At 39.4% G+C, this 16,514-nt stretch overlaps 1 protein-coding gene across 1 annotated transcript in view; it reads left to right on the forward strand.

Annotated features, from left to right (window-relative positions):
* Window positions 1–2,579: 2,579 nt before the first annotated feature.
* Window positions 2,580–16,514, forward strand: part of LOC124237574 (BTB/POZ domain-containing protein KCTD8) — a 250,760-nt gene continuing 236,825 nt past the window's right edge. The window contains exon 1 of the mRNA XM_046657370.1: window positions 2,580–3,604. Coding sequence (XP_046513326.1) covers window positions 2,644–3,604 — 961 coding nt within the window. The 5' untranslated portion in view covers window positions 2,580–2,643. The remainder of the gene's footprint in view (window positions 3,605–16,514) is intronic.

Below are 16,514 nucleotides of genomic sequence, written 5' to 3' on the forward strand. Positions count from 1 at the left end.
AATCAACGTTGAAGGAATTATTTTAAAAAGCAATATACCACACAATGCAATTCATTAAGAATTTCTAAGATGACTTATTTAGAGTATACATTTTAGACCATTTTATCTTATAAGCATATTTTATGTAATTAAAAAAATTAAAATGGATTTCAACCTGATAATATGGGAGACCTCATATTCATAAATACATATGCATATGTATTATAAGTCCACTTCATTATGATTCTATGGTCTGCACTATACTTATCGTTAGGGACATTTACCTCATGATAAATGGGCCTCATTAGTAGTGGTTTGAGGCATTATTATTTATTCATCTATAAAGGTTATGAAGCTTCTATTAATTCATTTTCCAGGAATAATTATTTTAAACTCCAAATGCTTTCTGATGAAGCTTTTATATGAAGAAGGTTAAAATAAATTCTACTTCTTAATTTGATCAGTTTATAAATGAGGAGGGAGGCAATAGGCTTGAATAACAGAATTGCATGAAGATACATATTGCAAACTCAATTTTAAGTCTTAGTCCTTTGGCAAAGATATTGTGTTCTTTCACTGGTCCATTAGGTTCTCTCAGTCTCTGGTAATTTAACTTCAAAACTGATGTAACATTTTCTGTTGATGTGGCTTATAAGGATCAATGAATAAAATATAGTTTGCAATACTCCAAAGAATAATGTATTATTTATAAAAATTTGAAGTTACAACTGTTATCTCAAATCCAGTTCTTTTGTTTGTTTGTTTGTTTGGTGGATTCAAAGAGAAGGAATCCTAAGTAGGTGTTTAGAATTTTTTAAAAACATTAAAATCTGTACAGGGGCTGGCTGGTGGCACAGTGGTTAAGTTCGTGTGCTCTGCTTCACTTTAGCAGCCCCAGGTTTGCCGGCTGGGATCTTAGGCGTGGAACTACATACCACTCATCAAGCCATGCTATGGCAGCATCCCACACAGAAGAACAAGAAGGACTTACGACTAGGATATACAACTATGTACTGAGGCTTTGGAGAGAAAAAAAAAAGAGGAAGATTGGCAACAGATGTTAGCTCAGGGCCAATCTTCCTCACCAAACAAGCATAAAAAAACCCTGTACATTATTTTAATGTGTTAATGGATAAAGTTCATCTATAATATTATTATGATAATTTTTGAAGCAAACTGCTTGGTGCCACAGTAGACTCATTTCATTTTTGTTATTTATAAATCAATGATTCTTTACCTTTCTGAACCCAAAAGGATGCTCCAGGATGAAAGATTTCTCATTTGCATTTCTATCCTCACTCTCTATCACAAATAATGCTGATCCTGCAGACTATTCCTGAGCTATGTACAAATGGATATTAAGGTGAGCTTAAATTCACATAATTTTCATTTGTGACCTGACTCTTGGGGTTAGAAGACTAATAAAACATAAGCCACTTCTCTTGCCTTATGGAGTTGAAAGGGAAATGGAGAGATTAATGAAAGGACTGATCAGGATTGGAAACTAGGAATAAATAGAGTAAGTTTCCTCCCTGGATCCCATGCCTCCTCCATAAACATTTATTAAGGATCTACTACGAATCAAATACTGAAAAAGTCAAAGAAGAAAACAGTCACGTTACATACAAAGCTTTATCAGTTTTGTGAACTGAAATCAGATTTTAGTTGTAAAGAATCTTCAACTATACGTAGCACATGAAGTTAAATATGCAATCATGACGTTTGATTGTAATAGAGCTTCGCGCATTTCCCTGTCACTTCAAAAACTATGGTAAAAGGACTACAAGAGCTTCACGCCCACGTGGTCTTTTTGCAATCACTGCTCGCACTCCAACATTTGCAGTAATTTCAGATTAGGAGCCTAGCATTTTTGTTATAATACAAACCTTTCGGCTCCCCACTCCTTTCCACCTTGATGTAAGCGTAAAAAAACAGTTTTACTGGGCGAACAGGGCAGAGGGAGATAAGGAAGGAAGGGAGAGACGAAAGGAGGGAGGTATGGAGGGAGGGACGGACGGAAGCAGGGAATGAAACGAATGGAGGAGAGATGCTGTCCTTTTTCCCATTTGTTTTCGGTTTCCTGCCCGCTTCTCCGCCAGCTGCCCAGTAGCATCTCCTCCTGGCTTGGTGCCCGGCCCCGCCCCCTAGCGTCGGAGCCAGGCAGCCAGGGGATGGCGCGTATCTCTTTAAATGACAGCTGTGGCTCGGGTCCCAGTACCCGGCTTGACGTCAGTGCCGCCTCCCAGGCTGCAAGGAGTAGTTAGCGCCGCCGTCCGCGCTCGGGGCTCGAGGCGCTCTCGCAAGCTGCCGGGGCGGCGAGTTTTCTTTGCTCCGGCCCCTCCTCCCGCCCTCCCCGCGGAGAGCCGAGCGCAGCCCGAGAGCCTCTTGCAAGTCTCTCTCACACTTCCCCGCCGTCGCCCCAGAGGAGCAGCCGCTCCTCCTCGCGCCGCCACCCCGCCGCCGCGCCCGCGGAGCTCCTCTCCCGCGCTTCACTCCCTCGATGGAGCCCGGGCGCCGCCGCCGCTGCCCCGAGCCCTGATCCAGGCCGCCCCGGCCGGAGGAACGTGCCGCCCGGCCCGAAGGTGCACCAGGCGCGCAGGGCGCGGGCTTCGGCAACGAGAAAGTGCTGCTCTCCCGGGTCACCTGGCCGGCGGCGGGGGGACCATGGCTTTGAAGGACACGGGCAGCGGCGGCAGCACCATCCTGCCCATTAGCGAGATGGTCTCCTCGTCCAGCTCGCCCGGCGCGCCGGCAGCCGCCGCCCCCGGGCCCTGCGTGCCCTCGCCCTTCCCCGAGGTGGTGGAGCTGAACGTGGGAGGCCAGGTCTATGTGACCAAGCACTCGACGCTGCTCAGCGTCCCGGACAGCACTCTGGCCATTATGTTCTCGCCTTCCAGCCCCCGGGGCGGCGCCCGACGCCGGGGCGAACTGCCCAGGGACAGCCGGGCGCGCTTCTTCATCGACCGGGACGGCTTCCTCTTCAGGTACGTGCTGGATTATCTGCGGGACAAGCAGCTCGCGCTGCCCGAGCACTTCCCCGAGAAGGAGCGGCTCCTGCGCGAGGCCGAGTACTTCCAGCTCACCGACCTGGTTAAGCTGCTATCGCCCAAGGTCACGAAGCAGAACTCGCTCAACGACGAGGGCTGCCAGAGCGACCTGGAGGACAACGTCTCGCAGAGCAGCAGCGACGCGCTGCTGCTGCGCGGGGCGGCGGCCCCCGCGCCCTCGGGCCCCGGAGCGCACGGCGGCGGCGGTGGCGGCGGCGCGCCGGACAAGCGCTCGGGCTTCCTCACGCTGGGCTACCGCGGCTCCTACACCACCGTGCGCGACAACCAGGCGGACGCCAAGTTCCGGCGTGTGGCGCGCATCATGGTGTGCGGGCGCATCGCGCTGGCCAAGGAGGTCTTCGGGGACACGCTCAACGAGAGCCGCGACCCCGACCGGCCGCCCGAGAAGTACACGTCCCGCTTCTACCTCAAGTTTACCTACTTGGAGCAGGCGTTCGATCGCCTGTCCGAGGCCGGCTTCCACATGGTGGCGTGTAACTCCTCGGGCACCGCCGCCTTCGTCAACCAGTACCGCGACGACAAGATCTGGAGCAGCTACACCGAGTACATCTTCTTCCGTAAGTTCGCGGGCTCCGCGTTTCCTCGTTCTCCCCGCCCCCTCGCCCGCCCGCGGCGGGCTCGAGCCAGGCTGGAACCTGGAGCTGGCCGCTGTCCCGGGCCGGAGCTGGTTAACTAACGCGCGCAAGGGGCTCTCCGTGCACACATTCTTGACGCAGCAGATATGATTAACGGTTTCGCCCTTTGCCGCCTCCCCTTTGACCTCCTTCTTCTCCAGCTCGGGAGCATGCAGTTCCCACGCAGTCCTCCTTAACTTTGTTGTTCTTGCCCTCTCGCCCCTCCCTGATCCTGGAGGCGCGGGGCACCCTTCTACTGCTGAGGGCGGGGAGGAGACGAGAGGCCAAGGCTGGGCGCAGAGGTCCTCTTCTCTCCGCCCGGCAGGAATCCTGGGGGTCAACTTGTGTGGCTTTCGGTGGTGTCCCTCCAAAGGGCGGCTTGGCATCCTGGCGTTGCGCGCGCCGCCCGGATTACCTGCTGTTGCGGCCGGTCAGACACAGGAGCGTCCAATTACGAGTAGTTTCAGAAGGGGGCAACCAGAGAAGTGACGACTGTGTGTACTTCCTGCGCCCATGAGGGGGCCTGGGCGTGAGAGCGGCTGGTGGGAAAGGGGTCTCCATCGACCCGTAGAAACCTCAGATTTCCCCCCAGCCAGTTGTCATCTGCAAGTGCTAGGTGTTTTGGGCAGCGGAGGGTGCAGGGAACTAGAGTTTGGATGTATGAGCACTGCTGTCAGGCGTGGAGATTAGAGAGAGACATGGGGAGTGTGTGTGTGTGTATGTGTGATTGTGTTTCCTTTCTAAGCATCTCAAGAGCAAAAAGGGGATTGAGTCCCCTTTCCCAGGGGGAATAAATGCAGTCATTTTCTGAAACTAGAGAAGGAGAGAGAGGATTTGGAAAGCATTTCGCATGATGCTTTTTGTAGGGCGCTTCAGGAGGGGGCTCTGTGGCTCAAGTCCAAGAACTCCACCAAATATCACTGGGGCTGGGGGGAGGGGGAGACGGGGCGGGCGCAATTTTCAGTGACGTTTATCAAGTGAGGAGTGCGACAACTAGACGGCTGTTTGGACAAACGAAAAACCAGCTGGGATGGCAGCAAGAACATCATTTGGCAAACTTTTTTTTTTTTTTTTGGCAGGACACGTGATGCTTTAAAAGTTGCCTGTTTGTTTGAGAGTAGCACTGACAGCCTATGATAGAAAGAGAACAGCTTTAATTTTATTTATTTATTTTGGTAATTCAGTCGCTGTTTGGGAACTAGACAAGTTTTAGCGCTTTATTTTGACTGGAGAAGTGGAAAGGATTTCTTGCACAGGTGCCATCCTGACAGAAGGGCAGCTCATTGTTGTTCGTTCTAGTAACCTTCGAACCAGGGTGACAAAAACACAGCACACTGGATCTTAGAGTTAGATTGTCTTTTTTGATAGTGCTGGATTTCCTGAGAAAACCATTTCAACAGAGAAGCAAAGAAAGTGTCCACTGAAATGGTAGATAAAAACATAATTGTCTTAATTATATCAAAGTGTTATTTGTTACACAGTAAAAAGATTGCTAGAAAAGCCACCCAAAGGAAGATAATATTTTATTGCTTATAGTATAAAATTGTGATCTCTCCAATGTATATTAAATAATTAAGCTATTTTTTAGTATCATTCTTTACATTTTATCCCTTATCAATGGGATCTTTATTAATGTTTTAGATTTTAAACATTTATGTCATTTCAGCATGGATATATTTCCAAGCATTTCAGAAGATGAGATGAAATGAGCTTTTGACTTTCTTGTGGTTAGTGATTTTTGTTAGAGAACATATAAGCATAAGTGTTTTGAAGTTAAGGTTCTTGCATTTTGTAATCTTTCAGAGTTTTGGTCTTTTTTTTTTCCCCCTAGAAAGTTGTGAACTTAAAAATGTGTATTACTTTGATTATGAGGTGATAATACAGGTTGTCTTGAAATTATGAAAATATGCCCTTAAAAATATATTGAAGTTGGAAGCTCAGTCAATTTAACTAATAAGATAATTTGAGAGATATTTGGAATTCAGAATATTTCACTTCTGGAGCTAGAAGATGTGTTAAACAACATAAAATAATTAATATTGTGAATAGCCATTTGCAGAGAATCACATACTTAATGAGCTCTGAGATTCATTCATAAAAATCCCAGAAATCTAAGGAAGAAACTCATAGCCTTCTTCATTGATTACCCTGTGGGGGGAAATAGGCAATTTCAGATTAAACGTTATTCTTTTGAAGTGGTATTCTACTCATTGACTAACCAAATGTAGTTGCCATTTTTTATTTAGGTTGTAAAATTTATCTTGAATACTATTCTACATACATTTATTTTGTGTTTTGTATAGGTTGCAGCATATTTTCACAAATTATTTTGGATAGGATTCCTTAAAATATTGGTGAATAAAAATAATACTGTAAAATTTTTGTATTTCCATCCTATTCAGTTTAGGTAATGACATAAGTATAGAGAGTATAATTATCTTATTTAGCAACTCTATTTAAAAAGAGTGTCAGTGTTATTCATCAAAACAAAATTATTGGATGAACTTGTTTGTCCCCTATGTTTCAGATGCAGAAGAGGGCCTTGTTGTCTTTTATTTCTCCCTTTGACAGTTCTTTCAACAAATGAAAGAATTGCTGCTCTAAAAAGCATAGAATTGTAGTTTATACACTTGAACATCAATTTCAGCTCCTCATTCCCCTCATGCCCCTTTACCCTAGTTTCCATATAGATGGGAAGAGAGGGCAGATGGTTCAGTAATCTCAGACACTCCTGTTTGCCAAACGTGTGATCTTAGTTAAATTATTTACTTTCTCTGTGTCTCAGTTTCCTCACCTGTATAATGGGGGGTATTATATTACCAATTTTATAGGATAAATGTAAAGTGTTTAGGCCAGTGCTTGACCTATAATAAAAGCTTAACAAATGTTAACTGTTACAATTATAAGTAATATAGTACAGACTTTATTATTTTTGTCAATATTAAATTTTAATTTTTTTATAGTAAGTATAGTTGATTTAATTGTAAAGTTAATTAGAAAATTATTTTGCAATTAAGTGATTACATAATAAACTTTCAGAAGTTTGAAACAACCAATTTAATAACCATCTGCTTTCCTGGAACTTGGATTTTTCACACCAAGTTCAAATCACCTGGGTTTACCAATCATCCTCCAGTTAGTTTTTTGGGATTAACTCCAGCAGAACTCTTTTCTGAGTTCAAATCACCTGGGTTTACCAATCATCCTCCAGTTAGTTTTTTGGGATTAACTCCAGCAGAACTCTTTTCTGATTCAGGGCCAAGAAGTATTTTAACACTCTCTACTAGGACTTGAAACTTTGGCAATATTTTCCAACAAACACTCAGCTAGATTCATATGTCCTTAAGTGCTTGTATCCAAGTCATTGGGTTCTAATGCCAGCTTCATTTGGCGACATGGGCACTTTTATTTATTCTCAGTTTTAACTCATTATTTTATCAAGTCTTTTAGACTTTAGGCATTAGTACATAAGCATATACTAGTACTATTAAATTCCTTATTACTCTTCTAATAGTGAAGATGGATTGTCCTTTCTTGAAGGCAAACAGAGTGATTTATTGTGCTTTCTGTTTTTTAGGGGGTGTCTTTTAAGTGTAGTTGTGGCTGTTTTAGCAGGATCTAGAAGCAAAAAAAGGCATTTTATGTTGGCATTGTATTACATAGACAATAGGTAGTTATATGCTTGGAATGTTGTATGTGGAGACTACCCATAGTTAAAGTTAGCATTATATGTCTCCTTTATTTCTCATAGTCGGTGAGTTTACAGAAAGATAGTACTGATTTATTGTTCATTTCTTATAGTGCTTTGAGTTTTGTACTCCATGTGTTTGGTATATCCTTTTTTCGTTGTGATGTATGAGAGTACCAGATTTAGGAATTAATGCTATTCCTGAACTGGGCTGTGAAATCTAATTTGTCTTAATGGATTTTATATCCACTTCTTCAAATTCATTCTGATTTATTTCGCTGTTTTGGGTTGAAGAAGTCTAGTTGAGTTGAACACATTTAAACAGCTATTCAATCCCATGTTAGCAGGCCTGTTGTGTTAAAAGCTTTCTAAGAAACATCTTTAAAAGTTGATCTGTCTTGATGCATACCTTTAAAATTGTATATTATTTTCTAGTTTAAAAATACTTCTACTTGTATCACCAAACACAGTTTTATGGAAAAGAATTTTGTTAATTATTTCTTTTTTAAGATGGTTCTTTTCTTCTTGAAGATTTACTAGTTGTTTTTATAATTATAAGGGGAAAATTTCTTCTGCAACCACATGGCTGGATGTCTTTTGAAACGGTGGGGAAAAAATAAAAGGAATGGATAAAGTTTTAAAACACCAAGATTCTGATTTCGTGCAAACAATTGCAGTAATAAAGGAGAGAGACATTTACAGAAACCTTGGAGTGCAAAAAGTTTGGAGGCTGTGCTGTGGCGTTGGCTGCTGTTTAAGGGCATTAAACTTTGATGTCTGCAATAGCACTGGCTCTAAACTTGATCTTTTTTCTAGGGTTATGGCTTTAGCTTTCCCTGCCACCCTTTCTACATCTTCTTGTTGCTCAACTGTTATGCAATTAATGAAGCTGAAAGATTGAATGGCATTACAAGCCTTATTTGGCAAAGTTCTTTCTCTTTTATAGCTTAGAATGCTAGAACTCACAATTTGTGTGTATGTGTGTGAGTGTGTGAGTAAGCCTTAGTTAGAAAGAAAAAAATAATCTCTTTGACAAAAAGAAATAATCTGTATGAAATTATCATCAATTATTATCTATTCTATTGTCATAAATTATTAGTTGACATTAGTAAAAAATGGGAAAATTATTGCCCACTTGTCATTTCAAAAGTAACCCTTTTTTTATTATGAAAGTAATAACATGCAGTTTTAGTAATACTAAAAAAGTAAAATTTAAAAAATCACCACTAGTAACTGCTAATAAAATCTTGATTCATTTCCTTTCAGTCTTTTTTTCTGTGCAAATGTAGATGACCAACATATTTGTTAAAATTTTGCTTATACTATGTACATAGTTTGTATGCTGTCTGCTTGGTTTTATACATTTAATACATTGAAACATTTAATGACATTTTTCCCCATGACATTACAATTTTTATTGACGTCTTAGATACTGAAAGTATAACACATATCCTTTGCCACAGACAGTATTATAAATAAATATTGGTGTTGAATATTTTCCCTGTAGGTTTAGGAAGAAAGTTGATTTTTTCAAATACAAAATGTATAATAAAATGAACATTTACTATGTGCCTAAATTTGTTTTGTGTTTTATATACGTTACTTTGTTTACTTCTCATAACATTCCTTGACCTTGGCATTAGTTCCCTAGTACATCAGTGAGGAAACTGTGACGTGGAGAGGTTTAGTAACATCCATGGGGCCTAGAACTGGTCTGGGGCAGAGCTGGAATTTGAAAAGTTCCCTCTTACTCCAAAGCCCTTCCTCTGAAACCTTTAAAAATGCCTGTTTGGGGTCCACCTGTGGACTAGTGGTTAAGTTAGAGGTGCTCCACTTTGGCAGCCCTGCTTGGGTTCCTGGGTGTGGATCTACAACAGATTGTGGGTGGCCATATTATGGCAGCAACCCACATATAAAGTAGAGGAGGATTGGCACAGATGTTAGCTCAGGGGAATCTTCCTGTAGCAAAAAGAGGAAGATAGGCAATAGGTGTTAGCTCAGGGCAACTCTTCTTCAAAAAAAAAAAAAAAAGAAAAATAATGCCTGTTTCATGTAGTCAATTGACAGATATATTTCAATGTCTACAGATTACTTAGAACTTAGCTGTATAAGCAAAAAAGGGTGGTATGAACTGTATATGAATGAACCTAGTATTTCTTAATCTATGTAAAATTTCCATAAGAATGCCATAAATGTTTTGTCTTTACTTGATGAGAAGGTTAATTTTTATTGATTAAGGCTATCATACTCTTAAATATTTTTAAAGTTAAAGAATAATAAACCATTTGACTCAATTTAGTGCATTTTTGGGTAAACAAGTAATATTTATAGGTTTAATAAACTGACAAATTTTTTTTTCTTTTTTTTTTAAATTTTTTTTTTGAGGAAGATTAGCCCTGAGCTAACTGCTGTCAATCCTCCTCTTTTTTTGCTGAGGACCACTGGCCCTGAGCTAACATCCATGCCAATCTTCCTCTACTTTATACGTGGGATGCCTACCACAACATGGCTTTTGCCAAGCCGTGCCATGTCCGCACCTGGGATCTGAACCGGCTAACACCGGGCCACCAAGAAGCGGAACGTGAGAACTTAACCACTGTGCCACCGGGTCGGTCCCTAAACTGACAAATTTAAACAGTGTTGAGGTAGTCATATACTCCTGCAGAAAATTAATTTTTATCTTGTGTAATAAAACACATTTTATGTGTTCTTAGAAAGTGGCAAGTGAAGAGGCTATTTGAGTTGAAGTCCATTTTGTTAATTATATTTAGTTTATTGGTCCTAAATATTGGTTAATGCCATTAAGTTATATACTTGGTATAATTAGGTTCAAAAAAGTATCAAATACCTGTTGGATATCGGGATTGGCTCTTGGTATTTTTGAAGCTTTAAAGTATTGTGGAGATATAATCACCCTTCAAGCTGTATTTAATTACAGATATCATTTGTAAAGCCTCTTCTGAATTGATTTCAGGGTATTTAAGTGAACTGTCAGCATTTAGCAGCCACAATCCTGCAGAACGTGCTAGTGGCTTCCCTAATCGAGTTCATTCTTTAAGTAGTGGGAGACTACTGCCCCAAGGGTTTTGCAAGGACTTGCCTAAAGATGGGAACACCTCTCTTCACAGGATTTCAGAATCACTCCAGTAGGTAGCTTAAATGCTTCATAAGTTCTAAGGGTGATGGTGAACGTCCAGCTGTTGACTTGAATATTGACGTCCTGTGCCTGTCATCTGTGTACTTCTCATCATTTGTTTCTGCAAGTGAGCGTTTCATGAAACCTAATTATCCTACAAGGTTAGTTGTATTTTGCACTTTCAAAAACAAAAATACATGGAGTATTTTATGCTGAGCTTTTCTAACCCATGGGATATTAACCACTGGTCTCATAGCCATGTAATCCCGAGTGACCCCTTGCAATAGAATCCTTCTACACTTAGCCTCTGCGCTTCTCTATCTTTTCATAGTACACTAGGTAGAGGGCCTTCATTGTATTTCCTACAATATGTAATTCTCTCTCTCTTTTTTTTTCTTGATGTAACTTACCTTTTTTCCCCAGCTTTATTGAGATATAATTGACCTATAACATTGTGTAAGTTTAAGGTGTACAACATGATGTTTTGATACACTTGTATATTGTGGTGGTTACCACTATAGCGTTAGCTAACACCTCCATCATGTTACATAATTACCATTTCTTTTTGGTGGTGAGAAATGTTTTACTCTCTTAGCAGCTTCCAAGAATATAGTATAGTATTAACTGTAGTCACAATGTTGTGCATTAGATCCCCAGAAATTATTCATCTTCCAACTGCAAGTTTGTGCCCTTTGACCAGCATCTCCCCATTACCCTCATGCTCCCCATTCCCTGGTAACCACCATTCTTACTCTCTGTTTCTACAAGGTCAACTTTTACAGATTTCATGTATAAGTGATATCATGCAGTATTTGTTTTTCTCTGATTTATTTCACTTAGCATAATGCCCTCAAGGTCCATCCATGTTGTTGCAAATGGCAGGATTTCCTTGCTTCTTATGACTGAATAATATTCCATTGTGTACATGTGTACCACTTCTTCTGTATCCATTCATCCATTGGTGGATGCTTAGGTTGTTTGCCTATCTTGGCTACTGTGAATAATGCTGTAATGAACATGGGAGTGCAGATATCTGTTTGAGATACTGTTTTCATTTCCTTTGGCTATATATACTCACAAGTGGGATTGCTGGATCACGTAATTATCTCTTTTCATGTTGATCTTCCTCATCAGCCTACTCTCTCCTTGAGAGTGGCGCCAAGTCTTATTTTTGTGTTCTCAGCCCCCTTGGTTCAGTGGCTAGTACTATGTTAAGAACTCAACTAATATTTCTTTTTTGAATGAAAGCGTCAATTAATGAATGAACCAAAGATGTTGGAGGTTCTATTAAGGTAGTCACTGAATTAAGGTTTAGTTTCACTTCAATTTAAATTGCACTTATTGAGCAATTACCAGGCTACAGTTTGGGCATGACATACAAATGTGAATGACAGAGACCTTTCATTTAAAGTGATCACAGTGAACTTTATGTAATAGCAAATTAAGTTATAGAGGGGTTATTTAGTGTATTAGCAAGAAGCGCACTAATGACATGAGAAGCTGTTGTATAGGCACCTATAACGAATGAAAGTAAATGAAATGCTAACTAAACTATGGAACAGATTAAAATAATGTTATAAGTGAACCTGTTAGAATTGTAAACATACACACAGCTGCACACACACATTTATTTATTTATATTTAAATTATTGGTGGGATAAAAGGTATAAGGGATCAAAAATTAGCTTACTTTTTTTTTAATGTATGAAAGACGTTGAGCAAATGCTCAGTGATACAGCCTACCTGCAACCACATTGTTGAGTACTTGCCTTCAAACAATCTCAGAATGTGGAGTGGCTGCTGCCTCCAGACATGGTCAGGCCCTGTTGTGGTATAACATAAGTTCAGGAATTATTAGCTGTCCTGGTAGGTGTTTGCAAAGGTGAGGAGCTAATTAACTCTAATATTACCACCACACCCTTAGTTTTTAAAAGGTGCCTTAAAATATGCTTAACAGGTATTACTGTTTTATGATCAATATTACAGTATGAATTTTACTTATACTCATTAACCTTGTGTTAAGGTAGTTAATAAAAATAAATCAACTTTTCTGGCAATAACAACACATAGTTTCATGATACCTACTAGGATGCTCATTGGTTCCATGTTCATTTGCAGGTTAAACATTGTTCAATGCTTGTTCAGCAGTTAAGCTTAGAACATTCTTTTTACCATATTGTAACCATTTTCCTATTAAATCCTACTTATATAGGGAAAAATAAGTTAAATACAATAAAAGAATATAATAAAGAAATATAAAGTGTTGACTTCAGGTCACTAGAATAGTAAGTGATTTAACCATTCACTTATATTACTTCCATTTCTTTCCCCAGTTATAGTAACAAAAACCTTGAGCAAAATGGAATTCATAATATATTTGCTCTTCTCATCATTGTGTATAGTTAAATATTTTGTCTAATTTCTGTTATAAGGAGAATAGGGAGAGCAGTACTGTGTTAAGGAAGAGATAATACCAGAATTTCTTGGCCCCCACTCCTAAGAAGTAAAAACCCCGAATGGTTTAACACTTTATACTCAAATTCCTTGACAGACTCTGGCTCTAGCTTTGAGATCTTGGGAAAATAATTTAATCTCCCTCCTGAAGGGAAAGTGAGGGGAAAAATAACGCTCATCTCATAGGTTTGTTATGAGGGTTAAATGAAATAATCCAGATAAAACACTTAGAAGAATATTAGACAGGCACAAATTAAATGTTCAGTATATGTTAGCTGTCCTTATTTATTAACTGAAGGGCCTTGAAGTACATGACTAATCCCATTTCTTTACATTATTAATTCTCAGTACCAGATTTCTTCTCTTTTTTAAAATTTATTTTACTGAGGTCACATTGGTTTATAATATATAAATTTCAGGTGTACATCGTTATATTTTGACTTCTGTATACACTGCATCGTATTCACCACCAAAAGTCTAGTTTCCATCCATCACCATACTCATGTGGCCATTACTCCTTTCAGCCTCCCCCTACTCCTATCTCCTCTGATAATAACCAGTCTGTTCTCTGTATCTATGTCTTTGTTTATCTTCCACATATGAGTGATGTCATATGGTTATTTTCTTTCTTTGTCTGGCTTATTTTACTTAGCATAATACCTTCAAGGTCCATCCATGTGGTCACAAATGGCATGATTTCATCTTTTTTATGGCTGAGTAGTATTCCATTGTGTATATATAACACATCTTCTTTATCCATTCATCTGTTGATGGGCATGTAGGTTGTTTTCAAGTCTTGGCTATTGTGAATAATGCTGCAATTAAAATAAGGGTGCAAATATCTTTTCGAATTAGTGTTTTCATGTTCTTTGGGTGAATACCGAGACGTGGAATAGCTGGAAAATGTGGTAATTCTGTTCCTAAGTTTTTGAGAAGTCTCCTTACTGTTTTCCATAGTGTCTGCATCAGTTTACATTCCCACCAATAGTGTGTGAAGGTTCCCTTTTCTCTGCATCCTCTCCAACACTTGTTATTTCTTGTCTTATCAATTGTAGTCATTTTGAGAGGTGTGAGGTGATATCTCATTGTAGTTTTGACTTGCATTTCCCTAATAATTAATGATGTTGAACACCTGTTCATGTGCCTGTTGGCCATCTGTATATCTTCTTTGGAAAAAATGTTCAGATCCTTTGCCCCCTTTTTTTTTGCTGAGGAAGATACTCCTGAGCTCACATCTGTTGCCAGTCTTCCTCTTTTTGTGTGTGAGCCACCACAACAGCATAGCCACTAACAGACGAGTGGTGTAGGTACATGCCCAGGAACTGAACCCCGGGCAGCCAAAGTGGAGCGTGCTGGACTTATCCACTAGGCCATTGGGGCTGGCCCTTTGCCCATTTTTTAATTGGGTTGGTTTTTCTTTTGTTGTTGAGTTGTATGAGTTCTTTATATATTTTGGACATTAACCCCTTATCGGATATATGATTTGCAAATATCTTCCAATTACTAGGTTGTCTTTTTGTTTTGTTGATGGGTATTTTTTTTTGCTGCACAGAAGCTTTTTAGTTTGATGTAGTCCTGTTTGTTTATTTTTCCTCTTGCCTGAGGAGATATGATATTCAAAAAGATACTGCTAAGACCAAAGTCAAAGAGCATACTGCCTATGTTTTCTTCTAGAAGTTTTATGGTTTCAGGTCTTACATTCAAATCTTTAATACATTTTAAGTTAATTTCTGTGTATGGTGTAAGATAATGGTCTACTCTCATTCTTTTGTGTGTTTCTGTCCAGTTTTCCCAACACCATTTATTGAAGAGACTTTTCTCCATTGTATGTTCTTGGCTCCTTTGTTGAAAATTAGCTGTCCATAGATGTGTGGGTTTATTTCTGGGCTCTCAGTTCTGTTTCCTTCATCTGTGTGTCTGTTTTTCTGCTGGTATCGTGCTGTTTTGATGGCTATAACTTTGTAGTGCATTTTGAAATCAGGGAGTATGTTATCTCCAGCTTTGTTCTTTTTTCTCAGGGTTGCTTTGGCTATTCAGGGTCTCTTGTTGTTCCATAGAAATTTAAGGATTCTTTGTTCTACTACCCTGAAGAATGTCACTGGAATTCTGATTGGCGTTGCTTTGAAACTATAGATTGCTTTAGTAAATATGAACATTTTAACTATGTTAATTCTTCCAATCCAAGAGCACAGAATATCTTCCTGTTTCTTTATGTTTTCTTCAGTTTCTTTCAATAATGTCATGTAGTTTTCAGTGTATAGGTCTTTCACCTCCTTGGTTGAATTTATTCCTGGATATTTTATTCTGTTTTTTGCGATTGTAAATGGGATTGTATTCCTGATTTCTCTTTCTGCTATTTCATTGTTGGTGTACAGAAATGCAACTGATTTTTGTATGTTGATTTTGAACCCTGCTACTTTACTGTATTTGTTAATTATTTCTAATAGTTTTTGGTGTATTTTTTAGGGTTTTCTCTATATAGAATCCTGAATCATGTCATCTGCAAAGAGTGAGAGTTTTACTTCTTCCTTTCCAATTTGGATCCCTTTTATTTATTTTTCTTGCTTAATTGTTCTGGCTAGGACTTCCAGTAGTATGTTGAATAAGAGTGGTGAGAGTGGGCATCCTTGTTTGTTCCTGTTCTTAGAGGAATAACTTTCAGTTTTACACTGTTGAGTGAGATATTGGCTGTGAGTTTGTCATATGTGACCTTTATTATCTTGAAAAACTTTCCTTTTATTACCCGTTTTATTGAGTTTTCCTCATAAATGGTTGTTGAATCTTGTCAAATGCTTTCTCTGCATCTATTGATATGATCATGTGATTTTTATTCTTCATTTTGTTAATGTGCTGTATCACATTGATTGATTTGTGGATGTTGAACCATCCTTGCGTCCCTGCAATAAATTCCACTTGATAGTGGTGGATGATCCTTTTACTGTATTGTTGTATTCAATTATTAACATTTTATTGAAGGTTTTTGCATCTCCATTCATCAGCGATATTGGCCTGTAATTTTCCTTTTCTCATGTTATCCTTGTCTGGTTTTGGCATTAGGATAATGTTGGCCCTGTAAAATGAGTTAGGAGATGTTCCATCCTATTCAATTTTTTGGAAGAATTTGATGTAAGATAAGTATTAAATCTTGTTTGAATGTTTGGTAAAATTCACCAGAGAAGCCATCTGGTCCTGAGCTTTTGGTTTTTAGGAGGTTTTTGATTGCTGCTTCAATGTCTTTACTTGTGATTGATCTATTCAGATTCTCTCTTCCTTCTTAATTCAGTTTTGGAAGGTTGTAGGATTCTAAGAATTTATCCATTTCTTCTAGATTACTCAATTTTTGGCATATAGGTTTTCATGGTATTTGTTGTAATTTCTCCTCTTTCATTTCTGATTTTATTTGAGCCTCCTCTTTTTTTTTCTTAGTGAGTCTAGTGAAGAGTTTGTCAATTTTGTTTCCATTTGCAAAGGGCCAGCTCTTAGTTTCATTGATCCTTTCTATTGTCTTTCAGTCTTTATCATTTATTTCCCCTCTGATTTTTATTATTTCCTTTCCTCTACTGACTTTGGGCTTC

The sequence above is a fragment of the Equus quagga genome, chromosome 3 (genome assembly GCF_021613505.1).
Source record: "Equus quagga isolate Etosha38 chromosome 3, UCLA_HA_Equagga_1.0, whole genome shotgun sequence".
In the NCBI taxonomy this organism is placed as follows: domain Eukaryota; kingdom Metazoa; phylum Chordata; class Mammalia; order Perissodactyla; family Equidae; genus Equus; species Equus quagga.